The 19,174-nt window shown below is 37.3% G+C and overlaps 1 protein-coding gene and 1 long non-coding RNA gene across 10 annotated transcripts in view; one reads left to right on the forward strand and one right to left on the reverse strand.

The window, feature by feature from the left end:
- The window catches only part of LOC143694634 (uncharacterized), a 57,432-nt gene extending 40,031 nt beyond the window's left edge, over nucleotides 1-17,401 (forward strand). For 2 of the 3 annotated variants that reach the window (XR_013183223.1, XR_013183224.1), the window contains 4 exons: nucleotides 389-508; nucleotides 7,967-8,039; nucleotides 15,789-15,879; nucleotides 17,138-17,401. This is a non-coding gene — a long non-coding RNA (uncharacterized LOC143694634). Of the gene's footprint in view, nucleotides 1-388; nucleotides 509-7,966; nucleotides 8,040-15,788; nucleotides 15,880-16,136; nucleotides 16,188-17,137 lie in introns of all 3 variants that reach the window. The other variant, XR_013183222.1, reaches the window with a different exon arrangement.
- KCNT2 (potassium sodium-activated channel subfamily T member 2) overlaps nucleotides 1-19,174 on the reverse strand; it is a 115,370-nt gene that overhangs the window by 43,159 nt on the left and 53,037 nt on the right. For 6 of the 7 annotated variants that reach the window (XM_077182073.1, XM_054638578.2, XM_077182071.1 and 3 more), the window contains exons 10-13: nucleotides 9,282-9,462; nucleotides 7,064-7,228; nucleotides 5,391-5,527; nucleotides 3,517-3,580 (exon numbers count right to left, since the gene is read on the reverse strand). In XM_077182073.1, coding sequence (XP_077038188.1) covers nucleotides 3,517-3,580; nucleotides 5,391-5,527; nucleotides 7,064-7,228; nucleotides 9,282-9,462 — 547 coding nt within the window. Of the gene's footprint in view, nucleotides 1-3,516; nucleotides 3,581-5,390; nucleotides 5,528-7,063; nucleotides 7,229-9,281; nucleotides 9,463-12,485; nucleotides 12,580-19,174 lie in introns of those variants that run through there. The other variant, XM_077182074.1, reaches the window with a different exon arrangement.

Raw genomic sequence — 19,174 nt, forward strand, 5'->3', positions numbered from 1 at the left:
ACCCTCCTCAGGATTTTGTGTTTGTGTGTGCTGTTGGGTTTCTTTCTGTTTTTCTTAAGGTAATGACATACCAACACAGCTTAGAAGCAGCAAATGACTGGGTAATGTGCTAGATGGCTGTCAAACAGCTATGCTACATGCCTAGAAATACAATTATGTCTATATTAGATATTTTCTTGGATTTTTTAAATTATAATTTTTTTAAGCCCGGTTTTATCAGAATGTGCAATGATTGTTAAATATAAGAATGAAGCTTTCATTATAAAATGATTCAAATTACACTATTTTGTTAAAAACTCAAACAAACCTAGACCCATAGATCAACTCAGTGGGTATGCACTGTTAATCTAATAACCTTGCATTATTGTTTCTTTTTTTCTCTTTCCAGTTGGTATATCCATGTGTTTGTGTACAAAAGCTGCTTATTTGGTTCCCAAGTTTTTTGCTCAGTTATTCACCCAAATTCCACTCTGAAGAAGCACTCCAGGGGAGAGAAAGAAAAATACAGGTGGGCACCTTAAGTGATTTCTTAGATTCAGTCTCTTCATACAGTATTGTGGCTCTCTGTTTTAAAATGTAGCAATTTCTATGCTATATTGCAGTCACTTTAAAAAATGTTCACCTTTCTCCCAATATATGGTATATATGTACACACAACAAACAGAGGTAACTGAAACAAAACTATGCTTCTGTTCCCATTATTAAACATTTGTGTCTTTGGAAGGTGAGTGAAAAAATATATTCTCTTCTATGTGATCTCCACACAATGAACTGCAGTCCGTGATCAAAAATTACCACAGATCCAAATGGTGATTAATATAGAGGTGATATTTAAGTTCATGTATGAAAAGCTGCAAGTTTAAAGTGGGTGTATTTCAATCATAAGAACTCAAGGAAATTAATTTAATATGTATTTTAAAGTAGTTCTGTTAATTGAATCTCTTTTTTGTCACACATAACCTGATAAATTATATAAATTAGTTATACCCTGCTATATTTGCATCCATATTGTGATGCCATTATGGCATTGTAATTTAGATTACCAGTACAGCAGAGTCACACAATTTGATTAATGAAAGGGAAAAAAAAAAGGTGCAAGCTTGAATTGGACCATCTCTGAATTTTCAGAAAGCATCAGAACAAAGCTGTCAGCAACAGCAGAAGTGTTGTCACTAGAAGTTATTAACTAACAAAATAGCAAGCAATGAACAGCCAGGGGTATCCATGGCAAATGAGTAAATCCTCTGCTTGAGCATTGTAGCTGGGGGGATAAAAACCCTCCAAAAATCACTTGAGTAACAACAGCTCTTCTGGTCAGGAATCTCCTCCTTTTATTTTGACAGCTGTCATGCATAGGAGAGGATCCAAGGCTCTTTTAGCAGTTTGTCAGCTTCTCAGCAACAGCAGGGTGGAAAATCAGTGGTACTCATAAAGATTGTTACTGGGATGACAGCTGAACTTCCTTCTGCCCTGTGACAAACAAACCTTCTGTATACTAACATGAGGCTGGAGCAGTGTAGGAAATACAATAAATTTCATTTCACAGCCCTAGGGGGCAGTAAGACAGAATAGTTTCTAAAAAAATTTAAGAATTTTCTACTTGCAGTATAAATAATTGCATTCCCTGTGCAAATGTACTCTGACAGCAAAAGAGAGAACAAGGCAGAGAGGTGACACCTTGTTTCAAAGCTTCAGATCCCACTGACCCTGAGATATCACTGTGGGAAGGGGAAGGGATCAGGAGAGAGTGTTTAGTGAGCTGTGCCTGTTTGTGTGCTCCAGGTACAAAGAGAAATGAGATTTAATAGAAGTTTGTAGTGGCAGCTGAAGTGTGCCAGGTACCATTCTAGTGTTTCCTGAGGGCAGAAAGGAAGAGCTGCAGTGGGCCATGGCTCCAGAGCCAGAGCTGCACCATGCTGGCCACAATGGATGGGAGCTCCATGCAGAGCCCACTGCCTGCCCTACAGCAGAGTCCAGCAGAGCTGAAAATTGGCTTTTCTCTGCATAAATTCTGAAGCAGTTATGAGCAGAGATGAACAGCTGACTGGTGGTATTGCTGTCCTTAATGCTGCATAAACTCTCCTAGTGCAGTATAAATCACACACTGATTTTATGGGGTTTCTCATTTGTAACCACTGTGCAACTCTCAAGTACATTATGTGAAATGAGATGTTGTAGCTGATTTATTCTGAATTACGAAATCATGGCTGATTTAGGTAAGACACCTGGGCTATTTTGGAATTTTTCAGTCTCCTAGAAGTTACAGGTATTTTTCCAGGTGTTTGCAAGAACTCCTGCTTGTTCTTACCTTTAAATACCCCAGACCCTCTGTCACTTCCAAGCAGTAGTTCTGCCTTGCTTGACTACTCTGGGATTACTTACTGCCAGTTCAGTGGCTTTCACTGCTGTATTTTCAGGAGTCTATTGCTGATGAATCAAATTCAGAGTCCTTAGGTCAGTAAGTTTAAATATTATAACAGGAGCACAGGTTAATGTCTCAGGGAACTCAGTGAATTTCTGCAAGGGATGGGTCCAGAACAGGATCTTTAGCTAAGATCTTTTAACTAAATTCTGATGGCAGATGAAGTAATAAGTGATAGAAAATATATTAAGTAATGCTACACATGTCATGCAAAGCTCTCATTTCCCATTTTTTACTATGCCTGTTTTCAACATTTAGAAAAATAATTGCTATTTATTACAATGTAGCATCAAAACAGTATTTTTAGTTGAGATTGCTTAAAATATAATTACTGAATTATAAATACTGGTTCTGTCTTGTTAGCCAATTTACAAGCATCTTCAGGGATATTCAGACAAATACTGAACCCCTTTAGAGTTCAAGATTGAACAGAATGAGGCAAGACTGCAAGAATTTATTGTAGTGCACATGGTGAAAGATTTCATGTTCATAAATCCATCCTCAGTGGAATTTTTTTCTGGATATCTGTGATCAGTAGATAATTTCATTAGCTGTAGGAGTTCTAGTTCATACAGTTTTATTCTTTTATCACAGATGCACTGCACAGAAGTTGGTATTAGCAGTGTTCCTTTGTGGACAGTAACTTACCTGACTGCAAATAACAACCAGCATGGGCAAACCCACAGAACCTTATTTAAAGAATCTTGCAGTTTTTCATTTTTAAAAATGACCAATATGAAAAATGGTCAAATAATGTCATATATATTGGTTACTTGTATTAGATACAAATTTATTTTTGAAGTTGAATTCAGGCTTTACTTCATTAGTTCTGAATATACCAGTCAGTTGATACCTGTCTCTTTTCTGATTTAATAAATACAACTGATTAAATTGAATCACTAGAGCAGTTCAGGTACTCTGAATATTGACAGAGTAGCATTCTTGGAAGTGATTAATGACCAGTTATCAATGTATCCATGTATCTACTACGACAGTACTTTTATGCTATTCTGCCCTTGTTGCATAATGAAGAGCTGAGAAGGAGTAATGGCAGTAAAACCTGTCCATCCTGTCATTTCTCCCTCCCCACTTACAGCTGCTGTCCTGTCCACCTCACAGCGGCTGCTCAGGATGAAACAGGCTTCAGCATTGTCCATCCTGGAAGAGAGGAGACAAACCTGTCACAGCCCAAGCAGGTACCCACTGGACTCGTGTCTCACAGTCAGATCTTGCACAGAGACAGAGAACACAGACAAAGCTGAGTCTGTTCTCATTTCTTACCCTGCTGACAGTAAAAGCTGTGCCAAAGTAGTAAAAGCAGAGTGGCCTCAAACTCAATTTGCAAAGTATTTATCTGCCATGAGTATGGAGGGTGAATAAAGAGCACCAGTCTTCCTGGTGTGTAAGAGTGCAATATGCCCAAGTTATTGCTGGTGAGAATGAACAAGAGGGGCAGGTAATAGACTTGTCTTGCCTAGTGAGAGCAGAAGGTTGGGTAGATGTACAAGAATAATGTGTTTGGGATAAATAACAGACATTTCTGTGTATATATGCCTTAAATGAAGTATTCCAGTTCACAGTCTCTTTGATTAGAAGAAGTCATGGGAGCTCTATGAGTAATTTCAGCTAAGCATAGGAGTAGTACTGGGAAGACAGGAAAGACGTTATAGGCAAGAAAATTCAGTAAAATCAGATGAGATTTTTTTGCAAAAATGCGGTCTTTTGTAATTGGCTATTCACTGCTGATGCAGTCACCCAACTGTTTGTATTCCTTTACTTTTTGGTGTTATCTTTATCATATTATTTTAACATTGGTTCACATATAATATAGGGATACATTTTGATAATGAGACCCTTCTCAATTATTTTTTTGTTGTTGGTAAATATTACTTTATTTATTAAAAGAATTTTATCATGTGCCTTATTAGCTCCTCAGTACATTATGTTCTCATTAAAAAGAAATGCACTAAACATCTTGGGTACTGGGTTATATTTCATATCCAATGTTCTATTAAATTCCCACTGTGCTTCTTCCCTCAGGAGAGGTTGAAATTATTCTGTGACAGGTACATTCAATTACATGTTCTGCAGGAAAAAGCACAGTTCCACAGCTGACTACCTCCAGGTTATTATAAGTGAAATTCAAGATTATATTTAGGGAACAGCCTAATTTTAATTCTTGTAATGTGTAGAACAAATGTCAGCTAAATTCACATATGAATTCCTTCTTGAAATCAGCAAGAAAGCAAAAGGAAAAAAAAAAAAGAAAGAAGGATCTCTCCAAAAGAAAATTTCTAATCCTGAACAAAGCTTTCTTGTCTTGTCAAATTTTAAACACTGTTTTTTCAGTGGCAGAAGTCTGAGAAGGTAACACTGCTCATGAATCTCCTCACAGATGAGATTCTTGGAAATAACTCCCCTCAGGTAAAGAATGACACAAATAGCCAGACAGGTAATGGCTTAATTTTAGTTATCTACAGCACAGAGAAATGCAGATGAGTTAAATCAGTTATTTGCTTTCCCTCTCTTTGGAGCGTTTAAAGAGATGACCCTTCTGCATGAATTTCACTGTGAATTCCTTTGCAGCTCAACTGATTGAGTACTGGAGGGAAGTGTGTGTGAGGAACTCTGCTTGACTGATGTGTTTTGATAAATGTCACTCACTATTAATTGGCAGAGAGCATCTCTTAGCAGTGGTGGAAGTATGTGGTAAGAGGAGGGCCCTGAAGAGTTCAGGTATCTATAGCAGAAGAGCTGCTTAATGCTACCAGGCTGAATGTAAAAAAAAAAAAACTGTACATTGGGTTCAAAATTTCAGATATTAAGAGAAACAAGTTCTATCAAAGCTTTGCTTCACCTTCTAAATAAATACGGCTTTCCTTCTAGCACAGCTTTTGTTGCTTGTCAAACTTATTTATCAAACAGTATTAATGAAAAAGTAAAAAAAGAATGGTCAATATTTGCCTACTTAGCTCTCAATAGGTCTTGATCTTTTAGGGCTGAGCCTTGCAGGTAGATAACTCTTTGGGACCACATTGGGATTTGTAACACCCTTCGGACCTGAGCATCCATCTCCGTAGGACACAAAATAACCACATAATAGTCCTGTCAAAATAGAAAAAAAAAAGGGGAAATAGTCATGGTTAATGTTGTTGGAGAATGAGTCACCAGTGACTTGAGATGTCAAAAATGTCTCAGATAAGACGCTGACAGGCAGAATTTATTTCCTCAAAATTTCTTCTTCACATTACTGGGCCAATCCAAGCTGCTTCCTGTGCTGCTTGGAAAAGCAAGGATGGTTTGAAGGATCCATAAGTGCACAAATGAAAAGGAGGGATAAATGGAACATGGGAGAGGAGAGTGAGAGCTTAGACCAGGCTGGTCACAGAAATCTCCCTTTCTCCAACAGAGAGATTTCTGCAGAAAGCAAAATGGCATTGGATGCAGTGCACCATCTGTAATCCTTCAGCTTCTTGGTACACAGAATCATTAAGGTTGGAAAAGATCTCCAAGATCATTGAGTCCTACTCAATTTCAGCTGTGAAGGGAATGTATATGAGCCCTTTTAAGTTACCTGTGTAGTATTAGGGCTTTTCTTCTTTGTTTCCAGTGTATCTCAGAGCCTGACTCATTCTTCAGCTTAGTTAACGAAGTGTTGTATTACAATTTGTGTTTGTATCTATAAAGAACTGGATTTCTTTGTGCAATTGCTTATGCCTCTTACTAGCTAATTGTTTTGGGGAATATTTTGGATTTGGGATTTGGCAAATTGCTGCTCAGCTCTTTGAGGGGTGTATTTGTGTGATTCTTGCAGTAGTTAATGAAGCATGATACCACAGGTAACTTAGCAAAAGACATAGAGAAGTTTCACTAAAAGGGAGAGTCTGTAGCAAAGACACTGATAATAAATCCAAATGGATATCTCATAGAAATAAGCTTCTATATGTTCCATAAGCTATATGACAAGTTTACATTACCTAGGGAATATGTGTGCACTAACAAAATCTGTGTGTTCTGTCAACATCTTTGTCCTATAAAGTACATGTATTTATTTCTTCATTTCCACAATTCCAAGAGGATCTTATCTCTGCAATCCTGTACAATGTGTTCTAGGACAACCCTGCCTGAGCAGGGAGGTTAGACCAGATGATCCCCAGTGGTGCTTTCCAACCTGACCCGTACTGTGATTCCTAGCACTGGCAAAAAACAAAGCAAAATGTGAAAACCGAAGGATGTTTTTAATTGTGAGGATTTTTTGATCCAGTCCCAAAACAATGGGAAAAAATAAATTCAATAGCTTTCATTTATTTTCTGGTTTAGGGTAGAATCTAAGGAATTTGCATGGAAATACCTGTTTCTAAAGCATTGGCACAATTCAACAAGACACTAATTCTACCTATTTAGTCTTTTCCCCTCAATACCTCAATTTAAAATGCCTCCAAACTATGTATCTCAGCTTCTTACTGCAGGTATACCTTCCCAATTCAACTATCTATTCCCAAAATCAGTTTTACAAATTAAAAACATTTTCAGATACTTTTCTTAAAACAAACAAAAAAACAAACAAAAAAACCAAACAAAACAACAAACAAACAGTGTTTTTTGGGAGGTTTTGGGGGGTTTATTTTTCATTCTCAGTACCTGCAGTCTGGGGTGGGCATAGAATTCATTTAAGAAATCCATGAGTAAGTCAATCTTCAGAGAGCTCACACACAGCACAACGTGTTTTTCCGTCTGAGCTCTGTATCTGCTGTAGTTTCCTCCGGACTTTTGCCTCTCCATCCACAAATACGCCAGCTGTTCAAACTGCAAGAGATGCTGGTTGTCAGTAAAATAGAGACCAGTAGGTGAGGGCTACAACTCTAGAATGACTTGGCAATGTTACATTGTTCATCTCACCCCCCTATGAAAGGCTGCCTTTAGCCCCATTATCTTTTCTTTGTAAAATGTTCCCTAATAAGGCATCACAAACCACAGCAATAGTGCCAGAATCTATCACACACAAACAGCAGTGAAAATTCATTAAAATACTATGGGAATACACTAAATCACAGGAGTTTAGAAAAAAATGAAGGCTGGTACCTCATTCCTTTAAGTATTTTATGCCTCTAAGCTCTCTTTTTCTAGTATTGTGACATAATTGCTTCCCTTGTATGAAAGGTTAAGTTTTCACACACATACTGTGAATAGACTTGGAAAGAGGCACCATTTTCTCTTAGTTTGGGCAGTAAATGTTCCCAGAGATTTTATAATGTTCTAGAAGGTGATGTTCTGTAAACTCTCTTAACTGCCTCATAATTTTAGATACAACTTAAATACACAGCAGCTGCTGATACAGAAATGTTGCCTTTGTCAGCTGAACAATATATGCAGGTAAGAGAATATAAAGAAACATACAAATGCCAGTTAAAGCTTCTTGTAAGTAACACGTGCTTAATACTGAGATCAATTTAACTGTATGGCTGTGTGATAGCATCTTCTCCTCCACCTTCCACTGATGGAGAAGCTGGATCATGAATAATAACTGATTTCATTTCATTGCAGGGCTCAGGAGAGAATGCCTCCCACTCCATTATGTGTATGGAAAACTATATGAAGCCTCATTATCACTACAAAGGTATAAAATAAAGTAGCTAATAATAGGTAAATTTATTTGAAATTCCAGTAGATTCTAGGTTATTTACTGCTCCTGTGGGAGCCTGAAGTATCTATCAGAACCACCTTAAGGATGAAATTTCTATGTCCTAGAAAATTCCAAATTTCTTAAACAGAGCACATTTTAGTTTTCAATAGAATATATATTTTACTAATTTTTCACTGAGTGAGAATATAATTGTGGTGGTGCATATGGCTATGAATACATACATTCAATATTTAATTAGAGTGTTAAATAACTTAAAGAAAATTAATGCTCAAAGCCTGAGCTTCCACTCTCCCAGGGCTTGTGTGTTGTCTGCCCACACTGAGCTTTAGTTCTCTGCCAAAGAAGCAGAGACTGGAAACTATGGCAGTGTGAGAAACTTTGGAGCTTCATGGTCTAGCAGGTCTACTGTAAGCTTTGATAAAAATGCAGAGTGTCTCCCCACATCCTCTTTTGCTGGCACAAGGGCTGAGTGATCACCCTGTGTGGAACAGTGAACATCCTGGCAGGGTTTCCCACGTAACCTCAGGGTTTCTGTCATCCAGCCTCACCTAATGAGCTGGAAAACGCTTGGTACAAATTTAACAAAGCTGACTGACTCCTTGAAATACTTGGATTTTCATAAATTGCTCTTTCCCCGTTGAAACTGTTAGAAGTCCTAAACTTAGGCAGGCATGAAAAATTCCTAACTGTGCTGCTGGCTCTGTGTGCATGTGTTCCATACACAGCTGTGAACCCAATTTGCTTGAGTTGCAGATTTAATGAGATTTTTTTCAAGTTAGCACTGAGCTGTAAGAGTAAGAGAGGAAGTGGAGAGAACCAAGATTAGAAACAGGGAGAGCCTGCAGAGGAAAAGCTGTACTCAGAAAGAAAGTGCTGGCTACTGTTGTGGGGTTTTTTTTGTAATTGCTCCATTAATAACAAATCCATATCTCAGGATAAAGGAAGGCCTCTGTAGTACATGACTGGTGCAGAAAACTTTCATGAGCACTTGAAAACTGTTATCAATGCCCTGTTTTTTTAGTATAAATCTAGAGTATAGGAGAACATACAGGAAAAAGGGGAAAAACCCACAAAAGGGGAAAAACCCTAGGAGAGATAGGTGGTTCTTTTTTCTGACATTTTCTGTGCAATAATAACAGTAACAATGAATTATTTCAGTTATTGTTCCTTTGTTTCAAAAACAATTCTAAAGAGAAAAAAAAAATCCAGATTTACCTGTATGGGCAACACCACAAGAGCAACACAGATCATAATGACAACAAGCAGCTTTGAAGGCCATATCTTGGGTGTAACATCCCCAAAGCCCACAGTAGAAAATGTCACTATGCAGAAATAAAGGGAGTCAAAGAGAGTCAACCTGTTTCCTGCTCGTTCCAGATGCTGAATTCCACAAATACTACGTAGAAAAGAATGAATAAAGACATGAAAAATAAAAACTGTTCAAGCTTGATGATTATACGTGCAGAGAACTATTTTCAGAATTTATAAATTGCTTAGCAAAGACATTTTTTTCAAAGAAAAGTAAAAATTAATATCAAACCAGAAGTGCTATATTGTTACAACTTTCAAGAGTCATTTGTAATAAAAGAAACACATTTTTGATTATTCTAATATGATAGGCACAACTGTTGCTAGGTTTTGCTTAGTGGCTGTTGTGAAGGAGAGGTGGTATATAGAACATCATGGATTGATGCAATTCCTTTCTAAACCAGAACAAAACAGATGGTATAGAGCTGCCACCATTCAACATTTTTTATAGATATGTTTCAACTTTTTCAGGGAGGCTTGCTGCCGTGGCCAAGAAAACTGCACATACAGCTTTCTGTAAATCTGTCTCTCTTTGTGCTGGGCTCTGGCCCTTTCTGTGGCAGAGTTACTGATGTGAACCAGTTATGAGAGCACACGTTGCATACTGGGAGGTTTCTCTTGGGACAAATGGGTACTGACTGTCTGGAACAAAGTGAATGTGAGAACTGCAGAGTACTGAGTTATCAGAGCAAAGAGCATCCAAGGTCAGCCTTCAGGTAGGAAGTGGGAGGTGGCAACTGGTGAGATTCTGCTCACTGAAAGTACAGAGTAGAAATACGGGGCTGGGCTGGGTCTGTAATAGCAGAGCCAGTGGAGTTCACCCCTTCCAGTCACACATTCCTGAGAAGAAGTAAACAGCAGCCCAAGTTAACTGGTAATTACTTTTCTTGGAATCAGCATGATGTGCTTTTGGTTTTGAGAAGCTGTAACAGAATCTCTCCAGAGGTCATCCTGCTATTTCAAACATTGCAGATTTCAAAAATATTTCACTTTGTAAATATGTATCACAGCAAAGAGCTTCCCAAGCTTAAAATATAATCTTCTCTGATACAGTGGAATTACTTAGTTCAGTTCAGGCTTTTAAATTATATTCATCTACGTAAAGAAAAAAACAAAAAAACCAAAAAACTCAATGTGTGAACAACCCTGAACAGCACTTTTTCCCCTTGGAGCTAGCAGGATGATTTCTCCTCAGAGAATTAGATAAATAATTAATAAATCATATCATATTCCTCAGTAATTATTCTAGAACGTACTAAATATTATTTCTTCATGTATGGTATCCAGATGGTAAGAGTCCCTCATTAATATCTGCCATGGGAAGACCTTTGCATCACCAGGGAGACCCTGTGTTTATAACAGTGTTAGCAGTTGTTCTTCTTTTCTCTGTTCTCTTCTCCAAATATAATTTAGCTGTGGGCAGTGGCATTTCCAGAACATATGGATCAAATTCCCTGTTTCCTTTTCACAGTTCTAGCATTTGTAGTTTTCACACATCTCAAAATGTTCTAAAAAGGGTGGGCTTTTTTCCCTGTTGTTTGCCTAAGTTTCATACTTCAGTCAGAACTGATATTTATATTCCTATCCAGTTCATCCCACATTTTTCACTGGAGTTGTAATCCAGATCTTCCATTATTTCACTATGTTCACAGTTTTACTGGAGTTTTTTTTTTTTTGTTTTTTTTTAGTAAAAGGATAATTATATTTTTGTCCCTGAAAATACTAACAGAAGGACTGTAAGTAATTATGCTAATGAAGCTTTCTTTTGGTCTCAGACAAGGAAGTTTCTCAGCTAAAGCCTTTTCTAGCTTTAATATGAAATAATGAAGTATATTATAAAGGCACTGAAGCATGGAAAAATGAGCTATTTTAATATCAATATTCACATATGTTACATGTAGTTTTAAACGCAGAATGGAAATGGATTTTTAATTCTTTATTTTTATTATTCCTATTCACCTGTGTGCATTTTCTTGTCTATAGTTGCCTTTTGTGGATATATCCCAAAATACATAACCTTCACTTCAGGATTTCAGCTCACAAGGGCCAGGAACACAACAGTTGCACTGAGCCAGGGATATGGTTCCCCCTCTAACAGGACTATTACACCACTGCCCTCAGCAGATTAAATATCTGTACATGGGGTTGTATTGAACCATAATGCATCAGCCTATCATTGGTGGAAATGTAATTTTTCTGGTGCTCATACCTGTGAAATTGCTTGGTGTTTGTAAATGCAAAAGGTCAGCTTTACCACCTGTATCTGACAGGATGGATTAAAATATAAAAATTTGGTACCATCAGGCTGGTTTTTTCTAATTTTCAAGGAATTAGTAATGTTTATTTCTTGCTTTTTTTGTAAAACCTTAACATTTTTAACAGTTTGATGATAGAAAAATTCAGGTCTTGAATTATTGCTGTTGTTGTTATTATTAAGATTTCCATAGCCAGCCCACCCAGCTGAATTGAAATAAGGTAATATACCATGAATCATTTCAGCTTTTTCTAAATGAACAACAGAATTCCCATTGAATTTGGTGAGATCAAGATTTCATTTGATCAGGTCTATCCCCTTACAGATCTATGTATTCCTATTCCTTGAAGCCATCAAAATAATGTGTCTGATCCAAAATGTGGATTCAAGATGTTTCTCATTGAACTTAGTGGGCATGAGCCAGAGCTTCCCACATTTAGTTAACAATTAAAGGCAGCAAGATGAGGGAGCTGCTTCTTTGCTGAAGAAGAATTTCAGCTCTTTTAACAACTTGTTGATCAAATTTATTTCCTTTCTCAAAATTATTTGCACCTCATTTGCAGTTCTACCAAACTGTACTTGAAGCCCTCACCCTATATACAAGGGAATAATAAATCCAAAATCAGGTTACCAAGTCTGGGTGTTTTGGTGCTCTGCTGTTTGTCCTTACTGGAGCCAGAGAGCACCAAACTGCAGAAAAAAACAATTTTCAAAGAGATAACTTTAAGGGAGTCTAATTAAAAATTAAAATATTACCTCTGTGACTACTCTCCCAAGAGCATTACACTTTAGCTCACCAACTATGCCTTTAGAGAAATGTTACATTGATAGCACATTCCCATCTGTCTGGGAATTACCTGATTACACTGCAGACAGTGCAGTGGAACATCAGTGGATGCCCAAGAAGCCAAGTCCACGTGGATTAGTTATTCCATTCCCCACAGCTCATTGACATCTTTTAATACATCCCAATTCCTAGATAAATAGTAGTATCAGCTTTCTTTTTCAGAAATGAAGTGTTAATCATTACTTTCAGCATAAATTCTGCATGGAAAAGTACACTTATTTCTTATGTTTCCCAACATAATGAAATGTGCAGTAATTCAGGCTTCATATTTTGCCTGGTTTGATATTTTTACCTCCTTGTTTGCTTCCTCTTCCTCTTTCATCTCCTGAAGCTAAGTAATTTATTTAGTCATCCTTGATAAACAAAATTATTTCAAGCAGGAAAGGAATGTACAGTAAAGGCAATGCTAACACCTACTTGTTTTTGTGGAGAAAATAAACCACTGTAATAATCAGTACACAGAGAGTCCCTAGTCAAACATAAGGCCAATTCAGCACCTTCTACGCCAATTTTAGGACTCCTGTGAATTCAGGAAGGTTGTCTTTTCACAATGGATCTAAGGGAGACACTCAAAACAAAACAGACTTGCTTCAATGCAGAGATTTAGTATTTTTTAAAAAAACCACAGAAAGCCAAACTAAGTGTCTGCTGAAGCAAAAGTAGTATCAGAAAATGCATTATAAACATCCAGAGGATAGAAGTATCTTTCCAAACACTCTGCTACCACTGCACTTGAAAAACAAAAAGTGAAGAGAATAACATGTAATCTCTGAAGATTGGTAATGTTTATTTTGGGTATTATTTGAACTTTTGAGAGTTCAGTCTCTGTTTTACTGGAAGCATTCTTTCCAGTTCCAGGAACCTTTGTTTGCTTGAGTATCTTATGTGCCAAAACCAACTCCTGTTTGTAAATAAGCTGTCTCTAAATGCCCTGCAGAAATAAATACTGCAGAGTAAAATAATTCCTGAGACAGTCAGTTTTTTATCATGCTGCAGAAGCTTGTCACAGAAATGGATGTAACAAGAACCATTTGGATAGTATTTTGCAAACACTGTACTTTAACTATCCTTATTTATAACCAATTGTTTAGAGTCTATTCGATATCAATTTATATTTTCATTTGTCAGCGTTGACAAATTAATCTGATTTCTACATTTTCACTTCTAGAGAAAATTATTGTTTACACATACAGCTTCTTGAGGTCTAGAATAATGCACCAGAGGCTGAGCCAAAAGTCAGAGCTGTTTGTGTGTGCTGAGGATTAGGCAGCAATTGCCAGCACTTCCCTTTGGACCTGTACCTTTGAGCTCCACCTTGTGTAATGACTTTGCCATGTTTGCAGCCCCTGGCTGAAGGGCCTGGCTAATGAATGTGTTGAAATCCACATGGATCCATTTTAGCAGATTCAGTGTGATTCTGGGGCAAAGGCTCAGTGCTTCTGTACTACACAAGCTACACCTGAACTCACTCACAAGAGTAGCAATCCTGCTCAAGCAAATGTCCTCAGTAGTTTCTCACATCTAAAACTCTGAACAATTTCCTCATATCCTACCAGAGAATTGTGATGCTAGAAAAAATTAGAAATTAAACTCTCATTATTTGATTGTCCTGTACTGCCAATTGTTGTTAATGTTATTTTAACAATTTATGAGCTTACTATCACAGATTTTTTCTTTTTTCTCTATGAGAAAAATTGGAATGAACTATCAGTCAACAAAACTGTTGACAGACCACTAACTCTAGCACATATTCATGGGTAAAGTACAAATACAGCAAAATACTGAAGAAAAGGACCATGTTGACTTTCCAGGAAATACAGAAAGCATTTGAGACATATTCTACCATGTTAGTGACTGTAACTGCTTATGGAAACTTCCTCAATCTCTACACCAAAATAAAATGTACCTATAGAACATTTCATTCTTCAGTCTCACTCTAGAGGATGTAATATCTCAAAAAAGCCTGATAAATTTATAGAGGTCTTGCTTAAAATTGGCCAAAGGTGCTCACTACTTGGCAAAGACGTTAATATTAAGCTGGTGCCAGTCTTAAATCCTTGAAATTAAAATGGTGTTGGGACTAATGCTGTATTTGGAGAATGCCCTGCTTTTTACAGAGGAAAACAGTTTTTCATACTAGAAATTGTCTCTGTGGGGTGTTCAGTCTTCTCTAGAACATCATGTAGAGCCAGATGCAGTTTTGTCCCATATTTTAAAATTGGACATTATGGAACAGCAATTCTCAGTGTGGAGATTTAGTATTCATGTGATCATTAGACATGCAATTTTCACAAACTCCGGGTTGAATACTAATATAACTGGAGTGACATTAAAGTGCATTTCTTTTTCATTCCCTGTATCAGATGCATATGGAAATACTGTCTGTTGATTTCTGAGTGACAATACATGCAGAATGTGAAGGTGTTGGTAATCACCCTACCTGTGACCTAAAAACCTGATGCCTTCTGACAGAAATCCTGACTCTTGTGTAAATAATGAAGAGGCAAACAAAAAGAACAAGGGTATGCAGAAAATGCAGCAAGTAAAAGAGTGAAGCAACAATCACAAAATACTCTGACCAATAACAAAATGCTAATCCCATCCAAAAACCCTGAAGATGAGGTTTTAACTTGCTAAAAACCAAATACTTCCATTTTTTCCAAGTCTTGTGCCTCTTCTCAGGTCTTTCTAAAATCAGTGGGTTTTTTCTAATTTATTTTCTAAAAGCAATTTTCCATAAACAATATTAAAATAGAAAAAAAGCCCCACTAGTTTAAGTAGATGTACAATTTTCATAAAGTTAATATGACAGAATTTGGTAAAATTTATCATGTAAAATGTATCAAATTTAAGCATTACAATGAGAAGTTGCTATTTTCATCTTTCATTCCACATAAAAGGCTTTAAAGCTGTAGGAATTACTGAATTTCATGGCAAAGAAAATATTAATTTCATACAAGACAGTGAAAGAAATGAGGGAGAACTTCTGACTGGAAAGATGAAGGTTGTCATGGTGCCTTTAAAGTAAATAGGTAGAGAAATTCCCTTGCTGCTCTTAGTTGGCAACAACTGATCTAACAAATGCAGCAGATCAGCTGCAAGGTAGTCCCTGACAGGAAAAAACAGACACTGGACACTGTGGTTTCTTAATATTAATGGACAAAAGTTGTAACAATCTCAGACATTTTTGCAACTCTAATGTCACTTCATTTGATAGTTCAACATAAATCTTTATATTTTTTCAGATATGTTTTTTCAGAGACCAGCATTTATTTTCATACAACACTGTCCCTTTTTTTTTTTTTTTTTTCAGAATCACAATAGGGACAGGTAAGACTTGGATTAATTCAGCAGGCTTTGAAATCACACTTTTCAGTTCTGTGGGACTTGGAACCCAAGTTGAGGTAAGGGCAATGAATTTACTTTCACTAGACAACAATGCCACCATGTCAGAAATTAATTCAGACTTTCTCTTCAGATGGAAAGGTCATTTTTGTTTGTATTCCAATTTTATCTTTATCCCAAATGATGATGTTTGATGATATGATTATTACTTACCCATGGTGTCCTTTATAAGCATTTTCCTTCCCCAAAGATCAGAACATTATATGCAGCTAATGGTTGCAAAAGCTCAACTTATAAAAATAAACTCTCCCCCTAGGAACTCATGTGACTTCCAGCAACTGCAGAACATCTTGTTAAGCAGAATAAGGTATTATGAAATGACCAAGTGTATATAAATATTTGTTGAATCTGAGTGAGAACCTTTCTACTCCTGCTGCTGCCTTTGGTGGGATAAGAAGTGGAGCTGCAATTAAGGAGCTCTGGTCATTGAGGCTGCACTAGCAGGGTGCCTCTGTGGGCAGCCTTCAGCTCAGTGTGCTTGCACAGGCAGGTCTGGCCACACTTCAGCCTCTAAGCTCAAATGAGCACTTGTATTTGTGTGTGCCCTCAGTCTGCCCCTGAGCTTTGATGTTAAACAAAGTAAAATTTGGCAGCCCAGCTTCAGTGTGTCAACACTGTTGCACCCAAGAGCCTGCTGGAGCCTGAGGCTCTGGTCTGCTCACACAAGGAGTCAGGAACTACTCAAGAAACAGAATCATGCACTCACTCCTTAACCACCAGATACTCCTCACCTGCAGAGTGCTACAGAATTAGGTGACATTCTATACCTATCCTTCCTTGGGAAGAATAATTAAGTAATCTATTTATAATATTCAAAAATTGTATGTGTTGTGCTGGAAAATTCAAATTCAAACCTCTAATTTAATACACCCGGTAAGTTATGCTTTAGAACATCATGTTTAATGTTTCTTGCAATAGTTTTGAAACACTCTTATGGTGTAACAGTTGTTATGCAAACCACCCACACTCCCTCAATCAAACTGAACTAACAATTGAAAGCTTCATTATCTGAGTATTTGTTAAATGTGCATAAGAAAAAGCTAATCCAGCATGTAGAATATTCTGTTAGCTAGTGACAGAAGCCTTTTGTTAATTTTCAACGTAACTCAAGTCATGGCATATTTTAATGTCAAGTGGATTTAATTTTATTGTTAAGTCAAAATTCTCTCCTTATCAGATTTTGCATTTTCATTTGATTTTTAAGGATATTCATGGATCGTCCTTACGCTGACATCCATTTTTATATCTCCTTGACAGCCTTTCATCTGTCTGCTCTTTGAGTGCAACTTCTTTTTGCTGCTCTCATTGCTGCTATTGAAACAACTGCTTCAGGACAAGCTGAGTTACCTTACTCCAGCTGCAACATTTTATGGTTGCTAGCACCATAAACAAAAAAGAACTTAGACAATAACAGATAAGTAATATTCAGGAAAAATGGACTTTCTCTTGTAGTGCTTATCCTGCTGTGAAACTCAAACCAGTAACAAATACAGGCTGGAGTGGTCTAAAACTTGCAAGTGATTCGAATCAAATGCCTCTTGTCTTATCCCCTTTAACCACAGCCATGAGGCATGCAGCCCTTTGGAAAGCTCTCAAGTAGACTTTCCCTTTCCAGCTTAAATTTCCCGAGACTTGGGGTAATGGGAAACTTTCTATTGGTCTCCCTTCTGGAAACTAAATAGAGAAAGAGTGTTTAAGATAAAAGGCTCTAGTCAGATCATGTGAGGACAGTGGTGTACATTTCTTGCATTTCAAGATGCCCTGTAAAAACACTGACTCATCTATGGTCATTATTCTCATGGTGAGTGTTTCCCTTCAATATTTTGGCTGTTACATGCACAAATTTGGCATCATTTAAGCTTCTTTCATATGCCTAGATATTCTAAGTGTTGGTACCTCTGTCAGTGAGGTCACCTATACAGTAAGGAACAAAGGCCACCAGTTACTGTCAGATCTGTAACCTTCCTGTCAACATTAGAAATAGAAAATCTGGCCAATAATTACAGAGAGAGGTCTGCAGCTTGCCAGCAACATTTGCTGAATCTGGATTTACAAAAGTAAACCCTCTGCATTGTGTGTTCCCTTTGTCCTCAATGTAGCTGCTAGATTCCCTGACAGTCTTAAAGCAAAGACATTTCAAACAGGCAGTGAGCTAAATGGAAGCATTTGCTGTGCTGCTGCTTTGCAAGGGGAGCGTCCACACAGCTGCTTAGAGGGGTGGCTCTATGGGCAGACCCAAGAAAAGTGCACTGATATACCCAGTCTGTCCATTTAGAAGACTGTCTGCAGTTTCCTGATGAGCAGAAAGTTCACTGCAGAGTGCAAGATATAAAGGGGTGTATGGAAATGCAATGTCATCTAAAATATAGCCTGGGTTTTTTTAAATACTCACATGGTATGCTTTGGCTCTTTTAATTCATAACAATTGTTATTAAAAAAACAGGAGCACACATGAAAATGGGTGCCACATAAATTCTCTTTGTTTGTGTTCCTTCTGGAAAGGTATTTTTACTTCAGAGTCACTTCCTTGTTGACCTACAGTCTTAGCTAGAGACAACCCTTTGGACAGGGCCAAGGAAACAACTGGCCTGTGAAAAAGATATAATTAAGCACCAGACATAATGCTTAGGTTTGCTAAAACACCAGAAAAGGGGGAAGTGTTAAATAGAGGTTGTGTAATGGGGTGAAAATTACAGGAGGTAATCTGTGAGGAGATAAAAGCAATATATTCTGTCATGCTTTACAGGGTAGACTCCTCTGTGGTTGGAGTTCCTGCTTGGAAACCCAGCAATTCTTTTAGCCATGAGCCAGAGAGCTTGTACACTTTGAACTCTCTGTGTATTGTTCAGTTTGATCAGCAAGCTCTGGGATTTCACCATCATCATAATTTTCCTCCTTCTGCTCCTCACTACAGTTAACATTGGTTTCCATTGAAATCTGGTGATTTCAATGAAATGTTTTAGTTGAGTGAAAAATCCTGAACTTATAATACTTAAAATTTTCTGAAAGAGAAATTTTCTTTGAGACACCTGTTTTGACAATGGGCTTGCTTGAAAAAAATTTCCAAATCTATTAGTTACTTTGGCTGAAATTCAAATGGGTGTATACATATTACTGTCTTTAGAAATCATTGAAATCCAAAACCTCACAAGACTCTTGAAATGCGAGGTTTAACTGTTTAACAAACACAAGCATGTTTAGGAAAAAAAATAGTGTATGTAATTAATACTCATCATCTAAAACAAGGGCACAGGTGGTGTCAGAATGACCAAAAAACAGGAGACACGTGGGTGA

The sequence above is a fragment of the Agelaius phoeniceus genome, chromosome 8 (genome assembly GCF_051311805.1).
Source record: "Agelaius phoeniceus isolate bAgePho1 chromosome 8, bAgePho1.hap1, whole genome shotgun sequence".
Classification (NCBI taxonomy): Eukaryota; Metazoa; Chordata; class Aves; order Passeriformes; family Icteridae; genus Agelaius; species Agelaius phoeniceus.